We start from the raw sequence: 26,008 nt of genomic DNA on the forward strand, positions 1-26,008 counted from the left end.
TTAGAATGTTTTATGCTAATGTTTGGTCATAAGTGGGAGTAAATGGAAGCTCCCTTCACCTGTAATCCAAAGAGAATAATAAAGCATTTCAAAGTCTAACTTTCCACCAAAGGCCCATATCCAATGACCCAACTCCATTTCCAAAGGATACCTAAGTTCATTCATCTAGACTCTATCTTTTGACAGGTATCAACATACATTTACATACTAGTAAGGCCAAATACATGCTACTTAGAATCACTCTGGCCAGTAATAAGCAAGTGAATTTCACTGAATGATAGCTAAAACTGCCACTGTCAGATGACACAGAAGGTGGTATGAAGAGAGTAACCAGAATTTCAAACTTCTAAGTAAAATTAATTGCCCTGGCATACATTCTATGGCTATTTGGGAACAAGTATTCTCACATATGTTATTCTACTGCAGGTTTGGCTACATTTCTTTCTAATTGCTGCTTTATAACACTTGTGTACTGCACAAAGGATCTACTATTTTAGGGTCATTATTACTGGCGTTAAATATGAGTAAAGTATCTCCCTGATTTTCACTTGAAGATTTTCTTTTGGAATAAAGGAATAAGGGTGAGCTAAAAGTACCACTGCAGATTGAAATAAAAGTTCACCATTTTAGTTAGGGTAGGGTTGAATTTAAAATAAATGAAAATCTCATACAAATTTATCCACAGCCTTCAGCAATCATCTGAAGAATATGTAGGAAGCAGAAAAATAATTTTTTTCACTGTGACTTCCAGAGTGTCACTAACAAAATGGGAGAGCAGACCTTAAAGTTTCTCTAAATTATCTGCCTAAGGCATGTTGATTAAATGCTTCCACATGCTTATCGTAAATCACTATGCATCTCAAATTAAGACTTATTTCTGTGATACCCCAGTGGATTTATAATTAACACTTTATGAGAACAAAGTGAAAGAAATATATGCCTCTGGTTGCTTTTACTCTAGGCACACTGACAGTAACTTAATCTTGCTGGATGTTGATAACACTCCCTCTACAGAGCTGGTCTCTGTTTTTAGCACAAGGATTCTTAGTGTACTTCAAGACTTGCTATCATTTACATCAATGTTATTGGCGTTAGTATTTCAATACCCAATGGTCTCTCAGTCACAGATTTCTTCCAGGCTCCTCTCTGATGATCTGAATCCAGTTCCATTGGCCTGGAACCCCTGTAACCTCCATCCTTACCTCTAAGGAAGTTTGCATGGAAGATGGACTCACACAAACAAGCTGTTTATTATCGACTTCAATTTTTCATTTGTTTGGAGTGACTTTGTAGGTTGAAAAGGGTCTAATGGTGAAGGTGCAGTTAGAGTCCCACAAAGTACAATTAGGATGTTTACTGTCTCGGTTCTGTCTTTTAAAAAATCTCATAGATTCAACTCTATTTCTCAAAGATTCCTCGGAATCCCCTTTTTCTTAGAAAGTTAAATATATGACTATAAACCAATAGCAGCTAGTTAATTTTTTTTTTCAATCACACAACCAGTATGAAATCTTACACACTGAAGTAACCTTAGAAGTCTACCGTATTCCCTTAACTTTACAAATGGTGAAGCTGAGAACCAAGTGACCTCCCTCGTGCTGTTAATTCATAACAGCCATGTGTCTGGAATCTGAGTCCAATTTTTTTCCAACTCATCACAATAATTTTTATAGTTGTGCAAAGGTAGGCCAAGCTACTGTTGGACGTTGTCACAAACAAACAATTTAAGAGAGATATTACCTTCATGTGCTATACCATAGATCAAAATCCTTGTTAAGTATTGAATATTGGTAGAAATAATATAAAAGACAGGATAAACTATATGTAAAAATCCATATTTGCTTTTAATCTGTATCAGCCAATTTCCCTGGATCCATTACGCAAGCACGTAGAGAAGATGATACCACTCAAACACAGACTTAGGAGGGGTGAGTGGGGGTGTCAGGCAGTAATTCTCCACCAGCTCGATGCTTCTGTCTGAGACTACATGCCCAAATGATTAGAGTGAGTTTGTAGTCTCACCTGATACTATAAGGAAAACTCCTATTTGAGAGTCAGAGAAGAGTAGATTTCTGCTTCTTCCCTGGAGAGAATGTTTCCAAGGTTAATGTGCTTAAACCCAAGCAGTTGGATTCTGCTCTTAGATCTGAACATATTTAGGAAAAGCTGGCATACAAGATGTTTCAGCTCAGAGAAAAGTGAATGAATAAATTAATCAACTTTCCTTGCTGTAATAACTTGGTCACAGGGAAGTGTCTTCCGGAATGCTGGTGAAGACTATAAATACCTTTTTTTTTTGGTTTGTTATACTCAATAAAAGGAAGGTTGGCTCACCAAGGACATGCAGAGCATATGACGGACATGGAGAAGGATAAATGAGACATTATTTCTTAAAGACGGCAATTAAAAATCATTCAGCCTTGTTTGTTTTTGCCCTTGTTGCTGGTATGCGACTTGAAGCAGGAAGCTAGTGGGCAAAATATGTGTTTTTAACCTTTATCACATTGTAGCATGCATGAGACATCAGATATTCTAATGAAAATTTTCAGCTTCCTTAGAGTTATTCCATGAATATAATAAACTGTACTAATATTTTAGGTACACTCGATAATACAGTTATTCCCTTAGTTTAACCAAAAAACCTCAATCTAGAAACCAGACTGATTAGTAGGTAAATGTTCACACATGTAGAAAGCGCTCTCATAAAAATGCAAATCTGAACTTATCTCTGTTGCCTTTAAATATGAAGACACTACTAGAGAGACATAAATTTCTCTCTTCACACCTCTCCACCACTATGTAAGTAGAAATGGCAACACTTGAAGGGAAAGTAACATTGATTGCAGAAGTAAGAGGTATCTCTGGGAACTAAAATTCTATATTTAATGGTGACTTGTTTGGGAAAAAAAAGTTTGATAATATTTCTTGAAAGCAGGAGTGAAAATTTTCATGATGAAAATGTACACTTGAAATTATCTCCGTTTTTTAGTCAGCAGGAGAAACAAAAGCAGACTTCCAGGAAGCATATGATGTATTCAAGGAAAGAAAAGGCCATGTGCTTGGAAGCGCCAGGTGATAATTTGGGTACTAGGGTTGTTACTATGCTTCTCAATGTGGCTTCAGGAAAATCATGTCATTTCTATGCTACAACAGCTGAAGTATTTTAAAAGGACATACAAATATAAAAAGATGTTTATAGCATCTTCTCAAATAAGCATTAATAAAAGTTTACCAAATAGCTATATTTAGAAAGAAAAAAAATTCCTGTAATTTTTAATTAAAAATCTTATATGCATATGTAGCTAGAGAGAAAGAGTAGGCAAACATATCACACAGAATAATTCACATTATTTTCAGAAAATGGGTTCTGATTCCCATTAATCTTGACTATCCACTTGTTAAGCAATTAATATGACAGAAAAAATAACAGATGTTCTTTTACCATTAACCTTCGGAAAGGAGAACCCTGTTTCTAGTATTTATAATCATTTGACACAATCTATTAAGGCAATGCTAAGATTTCCCCAATCAGAGATCTCCAGTTTGCTCATTGTGGATAAAATAAATATATAATCCAAATTTAACCTCACTTTCAAAGGCATGTAAGACCGTCTCCCAACATGTCTTGCCTATTTTAAAAATTTTTTATGATGGTAAATAAACCCTGGAAAATTCCTTCTTGGATTTTACCACCTGAAACTGCAGCTGTTGGCTGACACTATCAAAGCCTCCCAACTCCAAACTCACGTGCAAACCTCATCAAGGGCAGACATTTCTAATTGATTCCAGAAGTATTTCTTCTGCTGAGATCAGGGGGCAAAGGAAGAATAATGAGCAGCTTTTTAGAGGGAATTGGGGGTTAGGGTGTTGAGGGGAGGAGGAGGGGAGCTTTTAAAAACTCGGGCTTGGCCAGAAATGCATAGCAATTTTACGGTCAATTGGCAAAAGCATCTGGAAGCAGGCATTCTGGCCTCGTAGTTGATGGTAGTGAAACCGGCTTACAGGCAACGGCAAGCCCATAATGAGTCCCTGTCATGTCCTAGTGGAAACCACCTTGACGTTCTGCCAAATCTCCCTGAGCCTTTTCCTCAAGGTCAGGATTCCCCTTAGAGCTCTCATCTAATACGTGAAATCCTGTCCACCTATGGATTTTAACCTATTTTAGCCATTCTTACAGGCAAAGCAAAAAGAAAGACTAAAAATTATAAATTGCACGTGTTTAATTCCTTGCTTGCTGACAAGGCTTTCTATCACAAAGCTGTGTTTGCTTTCATTTAGGGGATATATTTCAAACGCAGCGGGCCATCTTGTTAGTGCATGGAGAGTGTCGGATGCTCAGGTCATAAATCATAGCACAAAGCGCGGCACACTCAGACCGGAGCAGGCAAAATGCGGGGCTCTTTATTATTTCAAACGTAGGACAGGTGATTATAAAAAGGGACAGGGTTTCTTTTTTAAATGACAAGCAGAAAACTGAGATGATGTGGAAACAATTTCTTATGAGTAAATGATGTTTACCTTAAGCTGCTGCACATAATTTACCATGCTGGCACTGGCAGATTAGACCCACAAATAAGTCAGATTAAAGGACATCCGTGAAAATACGGAGGGATAGGAGCCGACAGGATGGAAACTGGTTCAGTGGTCAGGAACTGGCCATGCACAGAGCTAGATTTCTAACATACCTGAATTCCTATTTTTATATAAACAATGTAATTAATAGAGATTGTATCCATTTTAGACCTCACTCAAAATTACAAAGTTTGCAGTGTTAAATTACATTCAACATGTTTGCTCTTCTAGGCAAGAAATCACTTCCTGTTTTCAAACAAGAACAGCCAAAACAAGAAAAAAAAAAGGCAAAGTAAATAAACAAAAACTAAACTGACAGAAATGTATTTAAAATATTTAAAGAAAAAAAAAACAGTATTTTTATTTTTCTAAGATTAATTTATTTTAAACGGAGAGAGCACAGGGGGAGGGAGAGAGAATCCCAACCAGATTCTGTGCTCAGTGGAGCCTGATAGGCCTTGATCCCAAGACCCTGAGATCACCACCTGAGTGGAAACCAAGAGTACGAGGTTTAACCAACTTCAGGTGCACTCTACCAACACTGAGTATTTTTAATGTAAAATTCTCCTTTACATTTGACCTATGTTTTGATGACTTCAGTATGAACTAACCAGAAATGTATAAAATTTGTGTTCTTTATAATACACATAATAATAAAACGCAGAAGAAAGCACCTAATGGTGAAAATCTCCTTCAGCCTAAAGTATTTGCCAAAGCTTCTGCTCTTAGTGAATGCCCATGCAGGGGCTTTTCAAATAAAGGCAAGAGAAAAGAGCTGGTTGGGTACAAATATAAGATATATCTATGTCTCTTAATTTTAGCCATTTTAATAGGAAAAGATGATACATAGAAAACTATCATTAATGTTTTCTTGTATATAGAGTCAATACTTTAAAATCCTACATGAGGCAATACATTTCAGGAAATTTATTGTGGCTATACACACACATATATTTATATAATCTAATATAATTATATATATGCATATATGTAATATGTATTTAAAGAAAAAAAAACAGTACTATATTCTAATATTGCTTCATTTTGGCTACCATGTATTTTGTTTGTTCTTCATAGCAAGAAAAAGTAATAGGGACAGGTTTTTTTTTTAAAGGCCCACATATAAATCACCTCAAATAACTCATTTTCACCTATTAGCCTGCTTCTCACTTAATACATTCGTTCTTTCCTTTTCTTTTTTTAGAGTTTTATTTACTCATTTTAGAGAGAGAACACGAGTGGGAAGGCAGAGGAAGAGGGAGAGAGAATCCTAAGCAGACTCTGCGTTGAGGGGATGTGGGGCCTCGATTTCATGTCCCTGAGATCATGACCTGAGTGGAAACCAAGAGTTGGATGCTTAAACAACTGCACCACCCAGGTATCCCTACATTAGTTATTTTCTATCCACTCTTATAGGTTAGCACATGGTATGAAATAGGAGATACATGTGCATTATGAATGAGATTACACACATAAAACTCTTTGCACAGAACTTGAAACAGAGTGAACACATTTGTTAATTTTATATTATGATAAAACTTGAAAAAATTATCTTAAGATACTAAAAATATGACAAGGGAATGTAAAAAACAAAATATTTTAAAAGTGGATATGGTACTTAAATTGAGTTAAAGGTTAAGGAAAAAGTGACAAAGCTTTATTATATGAACACATGACAAAATCTCAAAGGAAATTTGCTAAAAACAACAACAACAACAACAACAACATACCTCAGTATTTGTGTCTTTTATGCTATTCCATGAATTCTGCAATTTTGCTAACAAAAATTTCTTATGTCATATAAAATATATTTTCAGTAATACAGCATCATGTATATAGAGGAATTTCAATACATTTTAGCAGTTTTGCTATACCACAGAGTAAATTTTGGATAAACTTTAAATTTGAGTACTCTCCCCTACAAAAGGATGGGGGAAATCCTGATACATATATTTAAAATTCAAATAGTTCACAATCTTGCTAAAGGAGCCATTATTGTGGAATTAATCTTCAAATTATATGTTAGCATCGTATTTTTGCGTAATTACAGCCTTGATTCATAGCCCTGTTCAGGAGTTATGTAGACATACTGATGGTTAGATCAGGAATTGTTGCTAGATATATCAAACACCATATAGAAAAAAGTTTATGTTTATCTGAATTACTTATAATGAATGACTTAGTAATACCATCTTCATATACTGTTATACTTCATATAACAATATACTGGAAGCAGTATATTGTTATTTGGCATTATTCTGTAGAAATGAGATCCACCTGAGTTCAATCCCAGGGCAATGAGACGAACTACACACTGAGAGAATATGGTTTGTAACAAATATAAATGAAAAAGGATTTCTTCGTATATAGACTTTCTAAAAAGGAGAAGAAAATAACAACCAAATAGAAAAATGGGTAAATGACATGAAAAAGCCCATCACAGGAAAAGAAATATGAATGGCCAATAAAGATGAAATAATGATTCACTTCAGCAGTAAACAGGAAAATAGCAATTAGAAATACAATGAGACATTTATTCCCCAGATGAACAAAAGTTAAGATAATTCTGGCTTTGGTGAGGGCATGTGTACGCTGGTAGTGGTAAATTTTATAACCACATGGGAAAACAACTTTAGGATGTTTCCTAAAGGTTAAGATACATACCAATGGTGGTACTCAATATGATTTCAGTCAGAACTCTGGGACACATTGCTAAAGATCCCTCCAAGGGTATCTTCTTTGGATGCAGGTAGGATTTTCTGCATTCCATTCCCAAGGTCTTTAAGATCTAAACACTACTCTCCATTACTTAGCAGGGACTTCTGCTACCCTGAAAGGAATATACCTGATATCCATCTCTTGGGGGACCAAGTATATGTATCTTTTCACACTGAATGTGTCCTCAAGGTTGATCTCCAGGACCCACAATCAGGGCCTGTGAGACAAAAAAGCACCTCTCTGTGAGTGTTCAGGTTTACTTATCTTAATTTTTTTTTCTGATCATGTGATTTATTTTTTATTTTATTTTTAGTTTCAAGTTTTGATTTAAATTCCAGTTAATTAATATACAGTGTAACATTAGTTTGAGGCACAAAGTCTTTTTTTTTCCTTTTTACTTATCTTAATTTCACTTGTTTGTTTTGACCTCATTCAAATGAATCTCTTGGGATGGAATTAGGATGGAAATGTGAATGCTAGAAGTGATTCTAACAATCACATTAAAGCTAATTATCCCTATATTGCTGAATAATCACATTTAATGACATTTTTATAGGGATTCAATTTTTCAGATATGATTTTTTTTAGTTAGGGTTATTATTTTTACTAGTATTTTTATTTCAAAAACTTATGACCTTTTAAATTGGGTATTTCTATTTCTGGGTATTTTTAACTTTAGGGTTTCCTATTATTATAGTGAAAACTTTTCCATTTAAAATAAGCATATTTAAATTTTAAAAGATGAGGTAATTAAAGAAAAATATTGAGATGAATCAAAGTGACCTGCAGATACATCACAGTTGTTCTTTTTTTTTTTCTGTAGAAGTAGGTTTCTTCCAAGAAATTCCTAACTATGCAAATGAAAAAAGTTACACAATCTTTCTTATGACTCTATCAGAAATAAAGTAAGCTGCTGTATTTTAGAGCTGTAATTTTATTTATCCATATATTCTTTTTATTAGCATAACTTCCAAAATTGAGGAATGAGCCGGTAGTGGCAACTGACTATGTCTATGAATGTTTCACTGAGGGTCTTATAGGTTATGATAAAGGGTTTGGATTTTATCCTAAATGCCATCTAAAGCTATTTAGCAATTTAAATTACATTTATCATGTTATACATATAAAATGTATTGGAGAGTATCAAGAAAAGAGTAAGGTGAATGAATATTTAGGAATATACTGTAGCAGACCTAACAAGACATGATGGTGCTTTATATTAAGATGTGACGAAGGGGATGAAGTCTAAGAAGTATCTTGGAGTAGAAGCCACAGAAGTTGCTGATGGGTGGCAAAAGAGAAGGTAAAACAAGAATGATTCCTAGATATATGAAATGAATGGAAGTGTCTGTGGTGCCTATTTATTAAGATGCAAGTCTACTGAGATGGAATAGGACATGTAGGAGAATGCATTAAGAGCTCACATTTGTATATGCAATGTGCCTATGGCATTCAAGAGAAGATCTTAAATAGGTAACAGGATGTGTGAGTTTATATCTGAGGTTAGAGTTCTGATTGGGGATACAATTTTGGGAGTCATCTCCACATTGATGGTGTTTAAAGAAAGAAAAATTGGTAAGGGTGGACAGGGAAGAAAGCAGGATCCAGGACCAGGCCCTAAAGAATGCCAATCACTTTTGTTCTTAGCCAGTGTTTATTGAATTTTCTATCACTTCCAACTAAATGAATCCAGACTTAAAAAAAAAAAAAAAAGAACACCAACACTGACACATAACAGTAGCTAAAAAATTCAAGTCATGATTCACAGTACAGCACGTTAAAGGCACAGGTTCGAGACTGTCTGAGTTGGAATCCTGTCTCTCCTACATAAAGGATTGTGGCCTTGGGCAACTTGTCAATTTCCTTGTCTGTTAAATGTGACATATAGTAGCATCTACATTATAAAGTTGCTATGAGTATTTAAGGAAATAATATTTACAAACCACTTAGAATACTACCTGTAGCATTATTAAACTAAAATTACCTATGATATTTATTGGTAAAAATTTAAATAAATGATGGTATAGCCAGAAAGGTTATACATATGGATATAGTTTAACTGAAGCTTTCTGATTATTTTAGTGATAAATACACAAATAAAAAGTTAAAAACTCCTCATTCTGTTCCTTTCTTGCTAAGCTAAGCAGATGACATGATTATGTAGAAAATCTGAAAGAATCAACAAAAAACTGCTGGGACTAATAAGTGATTAGGATAAGGTTGCAGGGTACAGGTTAATATAAAAAGTCAATCATTCTCCTATATACCAGGAACGAACCAGTGGAATTTGAAAATAAAAGTGCAATGCCATTTACATTAAAACTAAAAAACTACTCAGGCAATAAATCTAATAAAATACTGTATATACAAGTTTTGTACGATAAAAATTATAAAACTTCAAGAATGAAATGAAAAACTAAATAAATGGAGGGGGTGTCTGGGTGGTTCAGTGGGTTGGTTAAGCATCCAACTCTTTGGATGCTTAGGTCATGTTTTGGCTCAGGTCATGATCCCAGAGTTGTGAGATAGAGCTCCACATGGGCTCCACACTCAGCGGGAGTCTGCTTGGGATTCTCTTTCTCCCTCTTCCTTGGCCCCTCCCTCCCCACACTCTGTCTTTCAAATAAATAATCTTAAAAAAAAAAAAACAACCCACGAAATAAATGGAGAGATAGTCTGCATTTAGGTATAGAAAGACTCAATATTGTCAGTTCTTCCAAATAGATTCAATGTGGTCACCATCAAAATCCCAGTAAGTTTATTTGTAATATTGACAAACTGATTCTAGTTTAAGTGAAAAGGCAAAAGACCCAAAACAGCCAACACAATTCTGAATGAGAAGGACACTGTTGGTGGACTGACACTATCGGACTTTAAGACTTACTGGAAAGCAACCATGATCAAGGCAGTATGGTATTCATGAAAGAAAAGGCAGTTTTATCAATGGAACAGAATAGAGAGCAAGAAAATGGCCCCAAAATACAGTCAAACGATCTTTGACAAGGAAGTAAGGACAATACAGTGGAGCAAAGATGGTCTTTTTAAAGAAAGGTGCTGAAAGAGATGGACATTCACATACACACAAATGAATCTGACACAGACATAATTTTTACAAAAGTTTACTAAAAAATCACATATTTAATTTAAAAGTGAAAAACTATAAAACTCCTAGAAGATAACATAGAAAAGAACATAGATGATCTTGGGTATAGCATTGCTTTTTTAGATACAACACCAAAGACACACTCCATCAAATAATTTATAAGCTGAATTTTTTAAATTAAAAATTTCCGCTATGCAAAAGACAATATCAGAAGAATGAGAAGATAAGTTACAGACTGGGAGAAAAGATTTCCTAAAGACACACTGGATGAAGAAAAATCACCTAAAATATACAAAGAACTCTTAAAACTCAACAATAAAAAAAAACCCAGAATTTCAAAAAATGGGTCAAAAATCTTAACAGACATCTCACCAAAGAACACACAATCATACAAAAAGATGCTCCACATTATATGTCAACAGGGAATGCAAATTAAAACAATGAGATATCACTATACACCTATTAGAATGGCCCAAATCTGGATCACTGTTAACACCAAATGCTGGTGAGGATATGGAGCAAAAGAAATTCTTATTCAGGGATGCAAAATGGTACAGTCATTTTTGAAGACAGTTTGGAGATTTCTGACAAAACTAATCATACTCTTAGGATCCAGCAGTGGTGCTCTTTGGTATTTACCCAAAGGAAATGGAAACTTCTGTCCACACAAAAACCTGCACAGGGATATTTATAGCATTGTTACAATTGCCAAAACTTGGAAGGAACCAAAATGTCCCTTAGTAGGTGAATGAATAAATAAACTGTGTTATATCCAAACAATGGAAAAATTGCTCAGCACCAAAAAAAAAAAAAAAAAAAAGGAGCTATGAACCCATGAAAAAACATGAAGAAAACTGAGAAGCATATTACTAAGTGAAAGAAGACAATCTGAAAATATTTTATACTCACTGATTCCAGCTCTATGACTAAAGGCAGGACTATGGATACAGTGAAAAGATCAGTGGTTGTCTGCGATTAAGGAGTATAGGGAGTGAGGACTAGGCAGAGCACAGAAGAATTTTAAGGCAGTGGAAATACTCTGTATTATTCCATAATAATGGATATTTGTTACCTTACATGGGTCCAAACTATAAATTTTCAACACCAATAGAGAACCATAAGGAAAATTATGGACTTTGGGTGCCTCTGATGTGTCAAGCTAGGCTCATCAGTTGTAACAAATGCACTATTCTGGTGGAGGATGTTGATCTCGGAAGAGGCAGTGCATGCGTGGGGGCCAGAGGTAGATAGGAAATCTCTACCTTCCCCTCAGTTTTTCTGAAAAACTTAAACTGGTCTAAAAAATTAGTCTCAATTTAAAAAAATCAAGGTTTTATGACATCATTTCAGTTACTTTACGGTGATACCTCCTATAAATAGTAGCCCTGGAAGCACACCTGGTGGGGGCACATCCCATCCATGTTATGCTGTCCCTGGCACTGCCAACAGCATTCAAGCATCTTACTGAAGCTCTCACTTCTCTCTGGTTGTCCAGACCTATCTTTTATATATTTCATCTTAACTCCTATTACAAAACTCTGAACAGGTAAAGTTGGCTGAAAAAAAAGAAAAGACTTCATGATACGGAATTAAAGGTAAGATATGTTCATTAAAAAATGCAAAAATCTCAAAGAAAAAAAAATAGAGTCACAACACATAAGCACAACCACTAATGAAATGTCAGTGTTTTCTTCCCATTTACCTTCTCTGCATTGAACTGTTTGTGCAAAACAGATTAAGAGCCCTATCAGCAAGAAGATAACCATGAAATCAATAAACAAAATCCCATCAAATATAATTGAATTTGGAGAGCCACTGCCACTTTCAACCTTTCCTCCTAGATTCCGCCCATCTTAGTTCATGGTAACTCCATTCTTTTATTTTCTCAGACCAAAACCACTGTAGTCATTTTCAACTCCTGTTTGTTTGTTTTTTCCATTTTCTCATCTGACCTGTGAGCAAATCTTGCCTTTTCTACTTTAAAATTGCTTCCTGAATCTGACCACTTCTTACATTCTCTAGGACACTAACCTCTCACCTTCACATTTACAATAGTGTTCTAACTGTTGCCCTTGCGTTCTCTCCCTATACCCCAGTTTTGTTGTCCTCAATTCAGCCACTAAGTCAGTTCATACATGTCCTCTGTTCTAACTCTCCAGGGGGGTGATTTTACCTGGAGTAAAGTGGGAATTACAATGACCAAAAGGGCTTATGTGGTCTGACCCCCATTATTGCACTGACTGTATTATCTACCACTTTTCCTCTTGCTTATTCAGTTGCAAACACGTTCATGTGCATGATCGGACACCCTGCCTTGGCACCTTGGCACTTGATGTTGCCTTTACCTGCCCGTCCACAGGAACCCATATGGTTTTTGCCCCATTAGGTCTTAACTGAAATGCCACCAGCCTTTCTTGGGTACCATGTTCTGAAAACTTTTGCCTCCTCCAACCCTGATTTATTTTTAACATGGTCATTATCATTATCTACCAAGCCATATATCTGAGTAAAAACATATATGTGTATGTGTATAAGTATTTGTCTGAGTTATTGTGTGCATCCTCCCCAACTGTGGCGGACAGAGATTAGGGTGGCCACATGATCCCCACCCTTGCTATTCATGGTCTGTTAGCCTGTACAATCTCTTCCCCTAGATTGTGGGTGAGGCTCTGACTTGCTCCTAGCCAACAGAATACAGCCTAGATGAAGGGATTTTGCAGCTGAAATTAAAACCCGAAATCAGTTGTTTTCATTTGATAAAACAGGAGATTATCTTGGAGGAATGTAGCTTCATCAGCAAAAGCTCTTAAGCAGAGCAGTTGAGCCCTTCCTGAAGAAAAGTTCTCCTTGCGGGCTTGATGAAGTAAGCAGCCATGTTGAGGGTACCCACATGGCATGGACCTGCAGGCAGCCTCCGGCACCTGCTAGCAGCCTCTGCTCAAAAGCCAGCAAAAAGCTGGGGTCCTAAGTCATACAGCTGCAAGGAAATGAGCTCTGTCAACAACGTGAATGAGCTTGGAAGTGGATTTTTCCGTCCTTGAGCCTCCAGATGAGAACACAATCTGGCCAAGACTTACCTTAAATGCAGCCTCTTGAGACCCTAACAGAGTTTTGAGCAAAACTGCGCCTGACCTCCTGACCCACGGGAACTGTTAGATAATAAATGTGTGTTGTTTTAAGCCACTAAATTTGTGGTAATTTGTTACACAGCAATCAAAAATTAATACACTGATTAAAAGCTAATCTCCACAAAGACAAGGTTTTGCTCTGTTTTTACTGGAGCAGGTGTTCCAGTAAGTGTGGAATAAATGTTTCTGCACCATTGAAAGTATTAGGCAAGCTGGTTAGATCTTCCATGGGCATTTACCTCCTATCAGGATCCACACTTTGGGCTGTTGTTACTAGGCACCTGTTATCACTTGAGCAGTCCGGGGTCGCCCCTGCTTCTGGACTTTTCATTTGTACTCTCCCTTAGTCAAGTGCTTTCCACCTTCCCCCCAAGTTCTTACTGTTCAAGTTCTACCCAGCTCTTGTGCACACCTTCAGCAAATACAAATTGGTTTACTATCTAGGAGTGATGTTTTAATAACACAAACTAAAAACTATAAATCAGATTTCAGAATTTTTCTGAGGTCTAAATTTAAAGCCATTCTTCAAATTCCAAAAGTTCTTCTGAAATCAACTCAAATTATTTGGCCACTAATAAGCAGATATTTTCAGGTTCATATGTTCATTGCTTCTAATGCCCTAGTTTTAAAAACATTATTTTAAATGTGTCTGTATAGTTTGTGTATGTATGTGTGTTTATAATTTATATGGATATAATTATTATAAATAATACTCACTACTTACTTACCGGGTATCACATTATGTTCTACCTCCTTTAGTCTTTTGAATATAGAAACAACTCCTAGGGCATTTTAATTCTTTTTGCTGAGGGGAAAAAGCTAGGGAGCTAAGCTGTGGTTATTTTAGGTAACTTCCTGAGGACCACACAACCAAATGACAGAGCTGGGAATGACAGATTTGTATGAATTCAAAGCCATTTCTTTCTCCAGTACCTTAATTATCTTCCCAATTAACTAAAAGTTACATGAAACAAAGAGATACAGGATCAAAATATCTGTAAACAAGTATTTCCCATGCTCTTATATACATATATACTTGTCAAATATAGCTATTTATGTTTGATTTTGCTATCTTCCCTTTAAAGGCTTATCAGGTTAGACATTTTTAAAGCTACTGATGCAAGAAAAAGAAATCAACCATAATTTCATAGGCACATCTTAGAAAGAACAAATTACACATGAGCTAGTAGAAAAAAAAAATGTCTGTGCCGGCCATTAGTGAGAAATGAATGAAGGAAAGAATGAAGGGATTGTCTTTCCGTCAAATTTCCTGTGAATGAGGGGTACCTGGGTGGTTCAGTTGGTTAGGCATCTGCCTTTGGCTCAGGTCATGATACCAGGGTCCTGGAACTGAACCCTACAACAGGCTCCCTGTTCAGTGGGGAACCTGCTTCTCCCTCATCCTCTGCTCCTCTCCTCCCCTCAATGAATAAATAAAATCTTAAAAAAATAAAAAAAATAGGGGTGCCTGGATGGGTCAGTGGGTTAAAGCCTCTGCCTTTGGCTCAGGTCATGATCTCAGGGTCCTGAGATGGAGCCCCACATCGGGCTCTCTGCTCAGCAGAGAGCCTGCTTCCCCCTCTTTCTCCCTGCCTCTCTGCCTACTTGTGATCTCTGTCAAATAAATAAATAAAATCTTAAAAAAAATGTTTAAAAAAATCAGGGGTGTGTGGGTGACTCAGTCAGTTAAACGTCTGCCTTCAGCTCAGGTCATGTTCTCAGGGTCCTGGGATTGAGCGCGGAGTCAGACTCCCACTCATTAAGGAGTCTGCTTCTCCCTCTCCTCCTTGTTTGTGCTCTCTCCCTTGCTGTCTCTGTCATTATCTCTGTCTCTCTCGCAAATAAATAAATAAAATCTTAAAAAAAAAATCCAGAATCATAACATAGAAAACTGGGTCAATAAAGCCCCATCTTTTTTTTTAATTTTATTTATTTATTTGATAGACAGAGATTACAATTAGGCAGGGAGGCAGGCAGGGAGAGAGGGGAAAGCAGGCTCCCCGCTAAGCAGAGAGCCCGATGCAAGGCTCGATCTCAGGTCCCTGAGACCATGATCCGAGCTGAAGGCAGAGGCTTTAACCCACTGACCCACCCAGGCGCCCCGAAGCCCCATCCTTTCTAACTCCCATCAACTTCCATAGAGTACCATTTCCTGTCCAATCACCTCTATAAACTATACACTCCTAGAGAAATTAAAGAACAATATTTGGGATGCACTGAAAGAGCATTTAGTGATATAACTTATTGTAACAGGAGTCTGCTTCTCCCTTTCCCTCTGCTACTACCTCCCGTCACTCATGCTCACTCTCTTATGCACTCTCTGTCTCATGCACTCTCTCGCTATCAAGAAAATAAAGTCTTTAAAGAAAAAAATAAATTTTTAAAAATTAAAAAATTTCCTATAAATGACAAAGCAAGTAAAAGAAGAAAAAGGTTGGGGCACCTAGGTGGCTCAGTAGGTTGAGCGTGGGACTCTTGGATTTTAGCTTAGGTCATAGTCCCAGAGTCACAGGATCAAGTCCCATATCAGGGTCCCTGCTCTGTGTGGAGAGTGCTTGAGATTCTCTTTCCCTCTCCCTCTGCACCACACCCCCTTCCCGCTCATGATCTCCAGACAAACAAACAAATAAATAATCTTCTTTTTTAAAAAAGTATATGAATTCGTGGTCAAAATATTAACTGACCTAGTTAAAGAAATATGCAAGGGTATGGACTAACCACTGCACACACCAAATAAACAACTATGCATTTCCATAGTAGTTAATTCTATTTATAAATAGTCCAAGCACCACTCCCTTTCTTCATATTCTTGTGGACAGAAGCTAAAGGGAATAAATCTTCTACATACTGGTCACAGGATCAAAGTTAAATTCTACTTTGTACTTCTGACTCAGAATTGTAATTACCTAAGAACTGGTTTATAATCTAAGTAAAAAGTTGAAGATCAATTTTCCATTCCGTGTGTGCTTGTATATATTTGTTTAAAGCTGTAGGTACAGCCAGCAGTACAGGCATAACATAGAAGGACAGTTACTGTGCAAATCTATGGCATCTGACTTACATAGTGAAGCAGTATAACAGGAAAACTTCCAACAAGCCTTCTAGATAAATAGAGAAAAGTCACAGGGCTACAATCTGATGTTGCCAAAATATACAACACTGATTTATAAAAGAAGGGATTAACTGCTTCAGTGACACTGATTCTAATGATAGCTTCAAAGAAAAATGATGAGAACATTGTGTCCTTATAATATAATCACCCCTGAATCCTACTCAATGTAGTCACGGAGGCCATATTTATTAGGTTTTTATCCTCCTTATGTGGGGCAAAGAATTAGTTCTATTGATACTATGATAAATAGTAAAAGTTTACATAAAGTTCTAATGTAAAGAAAACACAAATATGAAATTCACAATTAAGAATTTAAGAACTGATAACTAGATTTTTTAAAATTTTGAATTTAAATTAAAAAACATACAAATTGATGACTAGTAATTTATACTTTTCTTGAACTCTAAAAAGAAGTGGAAGAAAAGGTTGGTTCACAGGTAAAATGTAGATAAGGAAATACTTGCCCAGTCTTTACCATATAGTTATTGACCTCTGGTCAGAGAAGTCTTGTTCAGTTTTACCAATGGGAATTCAATGGTTAAAATAATAATGATTGATGATAATACTCTAATAATAATAGCAGCAATAATAATCTAATTATGGAGTACTAATAGTAATACAAACAAGGATAGTAACCAAAATGTATCAGGTGCTTCTATGTGCTATCCTTTGTGTCATTAAATTTTTGCACAAAACCATGTAAGCAGATAGTATTAACACACCATGTTAAGGAAATGTTTTCTTGGCAACTCATAGTCAATATTTACTCTTGAAGCATCGGTGGCCTGTGTGCCTAGATGGGACAGGACAGGTTCTGGAAAGAGTAGATGAGCAGCCAGAAAAATTTTGCCATTTTGTCTTCCCTCTCTTGAATCATAAACTAAAGATAGTTCAAAGGTAACAATGAAACCACTAGTCTTCAAAACATTTTTTTCAGTCAAATTGACAAGAACTTTTTTTTTGTTTGTCTTTACATTTTTCAAAATAGCTTTGCTATACTGCATCTCTATTTTTTATCTAAATTCCTTGAGGTGGATGAGTATTGCTATCATTACATGGAAGAAAATGTTGCTAGATAATTAAGAGTTACAGTATCAAACTGTCAGAGTTTGTATCCTGACTTGTTCACTTATTAGTTATGTTAGTTGACAGGTTTTCAACTTCTCTGTAACTCAATTTTTTTTTATTATAAAAATAATAGTAGCTACACCCCCATTACACTGATATGAAGATTAAATGAAGTAAAAGGAGTAGGGCATTTAGAACACCATAAAATCTCAGTGCATATTAACTCCCATCAAACCTATTTTACAGGTAAACAATGTGAGGCACAGTCTCATGTCATAGGGCCAGCGTTAGTCTAAGAATTCATAATCATGACTTTTAGGTCCAACATTATTTGCTCCTCTATGACAGTTGTTCACAAACTTGACTTTTGGATCCTGAGGCAAACCAAAGTATTAATCCATGGGATCTTTCATTTCATATAAAATGATAAGAGTGGCATCTAATATTTATTGAGCATGTACTGTATGTTACACAATGTGCTAAATCTCTTACGCAGATTCTCCTTTAATCCTCAGAATTCTATTAGATAGACCTTAATACTTCAGCCATTTATAGACAAGGAATGCAAGACAAATAATATTTAAGCTGAAAAATACTAGTAAGTTTCTGAGTTAGAAATCAAATTCAGGCAATGTGGTTTCAAAGCTCAGGTCTTAGCCACTCATGTTCACCTATTGATTAAAATAAGTAAATGGACAGCATCTCATCACTAGAATTCATCACACCCAAAAGCTGGACATACTACACTGTTCTCCACTATCCTATCATCAAAGAACCCCAAATTCAATGTCATTCTATAACCCTACATTCCCACTTATTTATACCATGGCTACCTTAAAGAACCCACATTGTCTGCTTCTGGAGCATTTAAGATAAACTACCATAGTATACCCAAGAGTAGATTCACTTAGTGGAATTATTTTCTTTCATACATATAATTATATCTTCCCTCATTAGAGTGTGAAAATGCTATTCTTTGATTTTAATATTTTATTTTTTTGGCATGTGTATTTCCAAATTTCATTAAATATGTGTAAATTACATTTCCTCATTTTGTTTTTAGGCTATAATCTCAAGAAACAATATAAATACCCATCATATAAACTTTATTTAGTGCCTATTTAAATGCAAAATGTATTAGATGGATGATATCTAGTATCCTCATACTAATATTTTATTCCTCATTTCTTAAATTTACATGACTTTTAAAATAAGAAATATATTCATGTGGTACAGAAATTTAAAGGTGGTAAAGAATATTAACTTAATGTTAAAATCTTTCCCATATTTCTTTCTCCTAGTCACACAATTTGCCTTCCCATAGGCAACGATATATTAAATTCTAATTTATCTTTCCAGATATATATATATATATATATATATATATATATATGGAACACACATTATGTTTATGTGTCTGTGTGTATATATATACAGATATCTTCCTTCATTTTTATACTCATGTGCCTTATAGTAGCACCAAATTGTTTTCCAGAGTTTGTTCCAATTTACTATTTCTACTAAATTATAAAAGCACCTGTTTTAGTCTTTCCACTGATGTTAGCAGCATGTTTGTGTTTACATTTCATGTTTAAATAAGGTGACATACTGCATATTCTGGGTATGTTAGCAGGCTGCTCAGCACCCAAGTTAAATGATAAAACCCTTAATTTAAAAGAAGAAAACCATGTCCATTAAAAGTTTAGTGATGAGAATAAAAATTTTTTCACAGTTGCTTAAGACCTGAGATAATAAACATATACCCCCAACTTTTTGGAAGTTCTGGGAAGATAAGTTTTAATCATCACAGAAGGTCAAATCATATTTTTCGGCTGTAGAAAAAATCTCAATAATATCAATAGTTTTATTTCTATAGCATCATCATCTTTTGTGGATAATTGATAAGGCATTTTAATCAAATCTTTACCTTAAAAGCATAAAAAGAAAAATCTCAAATGGAAGAATCTCTGTCAATAATTTTCTGTAATTTTTTTACTTGCTGAAAAACCAACTATGTGGCCTAATTTTTCTTTACAAACATACGCAATATAACTTGTCCAACAATTCTATGAAGTTAATGGTATCAATGCAAACTTAAAAACCAGAAAGCTGAAACTCAACAGTATTAACTGGCACCAGGTGACACAATTAATACTGTATGGTAAGTAAGTGGATAGGTTAAGTTTCCCACAAGTACTAGTCACAAAATAAACAAAAGCATTATTGAATGAATGGATTAAATATGCAATAGATGTATAATCACACTATACCCTCCTAAAACAAATGTCTTACCTCAAAAGCAAATGACAAAGAGGGAATGAAAGGCTTCAGATGACCGAATTTATACAACATTAGGAATACCAAGCAACGGAAAGTCTCCAGAACAGCCGCCTTAGGTCTGAAATAAATGTCATTAATATGTATTAGCTTTAAACACACTCTTCATATGTTTACATGTTATAGCTGATACAGTGATACACATTTCTTTTAATTCTCAAGAAATACACAGAATTTTAATGTATTTGAAGAGCATGTGCCTCTGAAGCTGTTTGAAAACAGCCATTAAACTGAGAAATAAAATGCATCTTTTAAAGAAAATCTGTTCTTGGGACGCCTGGGTGGCTCAGTTGGTTAAGCAGCTGCCTTCGGCTCAGGTCATGATCCCAGCGTCCTGGGATCGAGTCCCACATGGGGCTCCTTGCTCGGCAGGGAGCCTGCTTCTCCCTCTGCCTGCCTTTCTTCTGCCTGTGCTCGCTCTCTCTCCCTCTCTCTGACAAATAAATAAAATCTTTAAAAAATAAAAGAAAATCTGTTCTTCATCAATGTACTGCTCAGTTTGAGCTTTGATGAGTTAGGGTAAAGCATACTTTCAACTAATAAAATACTAAACAACTAAATTTCTAGGATTTAAGGTAGACAAGACTCCTGTCACTCACCTAATACCATTATACTTCATTCACATAAAAAATGACTTGTAAGGAGGACTAATACAGTTAGTCACTCTAATATCATGAATTGTCAATTTCTGAAATATTGGGAAAATGGATTATATGTGATTATGCCTATATGATGGGTAGCATAATTATAGACATTTAAAAAATTATTTTGTGATGAATATTTTTGTACATATGGTATTCTTAAAATTCAAACTCTAAGTTAAATAAGCATGTTTTTTATGTATCTGAAAGAGTATTTGATGTCATGTAAGGATAAACATTTATAAATTATCTTGTAATAACAGGAATGAATAGCTACTTTATCAGCTTAAAATAAACTTCATATATATTCATCTAATATTTCTTGGATAAATGTTTTGTAACAGATAAATACTACTGTTATGACAGGTGAATTTTCTAATTAAAATATTCTTGAATTAATGCATTAAAAGATATATTATTTACTTAATTTAAAAATAGAGGTATAAAGAGAAATATAAAGAAAATCTAAAGTAATATATTTATTTAACTCAAGTATTTTTTCTGCATCTAATAATTATGGCTGTATCTTTAAAATTGAATATAATATTTTTATACAAAGAAGCAAACACTTTTTATGAAGTACTTTAAACTCAGTTAAAACAGGGTAATGGTTTATGATTTGTTTGCATTCAAGTAATGTGATTTATCTTTCTGTGAATAAAATATTAAAAATTTTTACCTTCTCAAATAATGCTATATAGTTAGTATAAACTAGTTTTTTTTAAAAAAATCAATATCTGGGGAATTTCTGACAGAAAAACAATTCTGGATAAAGAAGATATGGTCCATATATACAATGGAGAATTATGCCTCCATCAGAAAGGATGAATACTCAACTTTTGTATCAACATGGATGGGGCTGGAGGAGATTATGCTGAGTAAATAAGTTAAGCAGAGAGAGTCAATTATCACGTGGTTTCGCTTACTTGTGGAGCATAAGGAATAGCACAGAGGACATTGGGAGATGGAGAGGAGAAGGGAGTTGGGGGAAATCGAAAAAAGAGAAGAAGTATGAGAGACTGTGGACTCACAGGGTGTTGGAGGGGAGAGGCCTGGGGGGCTGGGTGAGCCTAGTGGTGGCTATTATGGAGGGCACATATTGCATGGAGCACTGGGTGAGGTGCATAAAGAATAAATTTTGGAACACTGAAAAGAAAACAATTCAAAAAATACGCAGTTTGATGACTTTCAACAAATAAACAATCTTGTAACTACCACTCAATATCAGCACCGCCAAAGATAACTCTTTCCTCCTCAATATTTCCACCTTCCTTCTACCTGGGAAAGAATAACTACCTTTTAATGGTAATCATATCCTTTTTAAATCTCTTTTTTAAAGATTTTATTTTATTTTTATTTTATTTATTTGTTGGGAGGGGCCGTGGGGGGAACACACAAGCAGGCAGAGTGGCAGGCAGAGGCAGAGAGAGAAGCAGGCTCCCCACCGAGCAAGGAGCCAGATATGGGACTTGATCCCAAGACCCTGGGATCATGACCTGAGCTGAAAGCAGTGGCTTAACTGTCTGAGCCACCCAGGTATCCCACCATATCCTTTTAAAATTAATATTTTACCACATTAGCATAAATTCTTTAAAATTATTGAATTTTTTTTTTACTCCTAACAGATGGGATTATATTGTACACTACTTTTTGTACCTAACATCTTTCATTTACTCTTGCTAATGAGATACACCTATGATGTTGCATGTAGTAGCAGTTCATTCTTTTCATTGTTGTAGAGTGTTCCATTGTGTAAATATACCAATATCCATGCATCCATTCACTTCATAAAGGACATTTGGATTGTTGGCAGCATTTGTTTATCATAAAAATGCTGTGCAAACATTCTTTTACATGTTCAAATTTAGTAAAATTTTCAGTCTTTCAAATTAGGTATCACAATATAAATTCTCCCTTCAGTGTGTGAACATTTCAATAGGGATTGTCAATACTTCTAGTCGTTTGGGATAAAAGGTGTTTGCTGTTCACAAAATTTGCAAATGGCATTTTCTATTTGAGGGTTTTATTTTTTACTGTCTTAATGAGAGTGAACTGTTGAAGAACTGATTTTCCTAATGTTAATTACAGTCGAATTAATCACTTTTATCTTTATGACTAGGGATTTTTGTGTACCATTTGATATTATTACCTACTCTAAGGTTATAGAGATATGTTACTATGCTATTTGTTGGAATCTATATTAGTTTTCCACTCACTTTTAAATCCATAAGCGCTGACCCCAGAATTAACTTTTTATGGTGTGAAATATTTGTCAAGTTTATTTTTCTTATTTCTATGTGGAAATCCAATGTTTCCAAGACCATTTATTGAAAAGAAAGCCTTTTCCCACAGCTCTGCAGGGACACCTTTTTCACAAATCAAGTCTATATAAATGAATAGATCTGTTTCTAAATTCTGTTCTAATCTTTGTGCCAGTAAAGCATGTCTAATTACTGTAGCTTTATAATAAGTCTTGACAGCCAGTAGAGCAACTACTGCCATTTTTTTTTTTTTAAACCTCAGGACTGTGTTGGCTATGATAGGGCCTTTGCATTTCCATATACATATCTTAGAAAGAACCTACCAAATTCCAGGAAGAAATTTTTTACAATGTTAATTTCAACTGTATTAAATATATAAATAAATTTGGTGAGAAGTCATAATCTTTATAATACTGAGCATTCTAATCTATGGATATAGTTATCTCTCCATTTATTTAGTTCTTTAGTTATTTTTCATAATATTTCAATAGTTTGATCATGTTTTAAAGAGATTTTTTACTCATTTCTTCGACGTTTTTATTTTAATCTCAGTTAACCTACAGTGTTGTATTAGTTTCATGGGTACGATATTGTGATTTGACAACTCCACACGTCACCTGGGGCTCATCACAAGTGTGCTCCTTAATCTCCATCACCTATTTCACGCATCCTCTTTGGTAACTAACTGTTATCTCTATAATTAAGAGTCTGTTTCTTGCTTTAACTTCCTCTCTCTTTTATTCGCTTTGCTCATTTGCTTGTTTCTTAATTTCACATAACAGTAAAATTATATGGTATTTGTCTATGATTGACTTATTTCACTTAGCATTTCACATATTCTATCCATGTTGTTGCAAATGGCGAGATTTCATTTTTTTTTATGTGGGAATAATATTCTAATCTATATATGCTATATATATACACACATATGTATATATATGCACATATATACACACAAATATAATATAATAATATATTATACATCATATATAAAATATATGTTATAAATTATATATCTATATATCTCTCTATATATCTATATATCTCATCTTCCTTATCTATTCATCAATCAATGGACACTTCCTGAGCAACTTCCATATCTTGGTTGTTGTACATAATGCTGCTGTAAACAGAGGGGTGCATGTATCACTCTGAATTAGCATTTTTGTATTTATTGGTTAAATACCTAGTACTGCGATTACTGTTTTTCCACAGAGGCAGCACCAGTTTGCATTCCTATCAACAATGCAAGAGGATTCCTTTTTTACATCCCCATCAACACCTGCTGTTTCTGATATTGATTTTAGCCATCTGATAGGTATGAGTGGTATCACATTGTAGTTTTGATCCTCATTTCCCTGACGACAAGTGATGATAAGCATATTTTCATGTGTCTGTTGGCTAACTGGATGTCTTTAGAGAAATATCTGTTCATGTCTTCTGCCCATTTTTAAATTGGATTATTTGTTTCTTGAGTGTTGTGTTTTGTAAGTTCTTTATGTATTTTGTATACTAACCCTTTATGGGATATATCATTTGCAAATATATTCTCCCATTCCATAGGTGACTTTTAATTTTGTTGATTATTTCCTTTGCATGCAGAAGCTTTTTTATTTTTCTAAGATTTTATTTATTTATTTATTTGACACAGACAGAGAGAGAGAGAGAGAGAGAGAACACAAGCAGGGGGAGTGGGAGGGAGAAGCAGGCTTCCTGCCAAGCAGGGAGCCCAATGCGGTGCTTGATCCAAGGACCCTGGGATCATGACCTGGCCAAAGGCAGATGCTTAATGACTGAAGCACCCAAGTGCCCCCATGTGCAGAAGCTTTTTATTTTGATGTAGTCCTAACAGTTTATTTTTGGTATTACTTCCCTTGCTTCAAGGGACTTAGCTAGAAAAAAGTTGCTATGGCCGATGTCAGAGAAGTGATTTCTCTTTCAGGATTTTTATAGTTTCAGTCTTACATTTAGGTTTTTAATCTATTTTGAATTTATTTTTGGTGTAAGAGAGTGGTCCGGTTTCATTCTTTTGCATATAGCTGACCAGTTTTTCCAACACCATCTACTGAAGAGACAGACTGTTTTTTCCCCATTGGATATTCTTTCATACTTTGTTGAAGTATAATTGACCATATAATTGTAGACTTATTTCTGCATTTTTATTGACTTATGTGTCTATTTTTGTGCCAGTACCATACTATTTGGATCACTAAAGCTTTGTAATATAACATGAAGTCCAGAATTGTGATGCCCCCAGCTTTGCTTTTCAAGACTGCTTTGGCTCTTCATGGTTTTTTGTGGCTCCATATAAATTTGAGAATTTTTTGTTCTAGTTCTATTAAAAAAGAAAAAAAGCTATTGGTATTCTGACAGGGTTTGCAGTGAATGCGCAGATTGCTTTGAGTCAACATCTTAACAATATTAATTTTTCTAATCCATGAGCATAGAATATCTTTCCATTTCTTTGTGTTATCTTCAATTACTTTCATCAGTGTTTTACAGTTTTCACAATACAGGTCTCTCATCTCTTGGTTAGGTTTATTCCTCCATACTTTATTATTTTTGATGCAGTTGTAAATGGGACTATTTTCCTAATTTCTCTTTCTGCTGCTTCATTATTGGTATATAGAAATGCAACAGATTTCTGTATATTAATTTTATATCTTTGACTTTACTGAATATGTTTTTTGGTGGAGTCTAGGATTTTCTATACACAGTATTACATCATCTGCAAATAGTGAAAGTTTTACTTCTTCCTTAACAATTTGAAGGCCTTTTATTTCTTTTTGTTGTCTGATTGCTGTAGCTAGGACTTTCCAGTACTGTGTTGAATAGAAGTGGTGAGAGTGGACATCCTTGTCTTATTCCTGACCTTACATGAAAAGCTCTGTTTTGCTCTACTGAGGATTACATTAGCTATGGGTCTTCTGTATATGGCGTTAATGATGTTGAGGTATGTTCCTTCTATTCCTATCTTATTGAGGGTTTTTATCTTGAATAGATGTTGTACTTTGTCAAATGCTTTTTCTGTATCTATTGAAACGATCATATGGTTCTTATTCTTTCTC

General features: G+C 35.0%; 1 protein-coding gene across 1 annotated transcript in view; it reads right to left on the reverse strand.

Annotated features, from left to right (window-relative positions):
• AGMO (alkylglycerol monooxygenase) overlaps positions 1–26,008 on the reverse strand; it is a 345,447-nt gene that overhangs the window by 121,313 nt on the left and 198,126 nt on the right. Inside the window, exon 12 of the mRNA XM_044246135.1 lies at positions 19,994–20,099. Coding sequence (XP_044102070.1) covers positions 19,994–20,099 — 106 coding nt within the window. The remainder of the gene's footprint in view (positions 1–19,993; positions 20,100–26,008) is intronic.

This window comes from Neovison vison, chromosome 4 (assembly GCF_020171115.1).
Source record: "Neovison vison isolate M4711 chromosome 4, ASM_NN_V1, whole genome shotgun sequence".
Lineage (NCBI taxonomy): Eukaryota > Metazoa > Chordata > Mammalia > Carnivora > Mustelidae > Neogale > Neogale vison.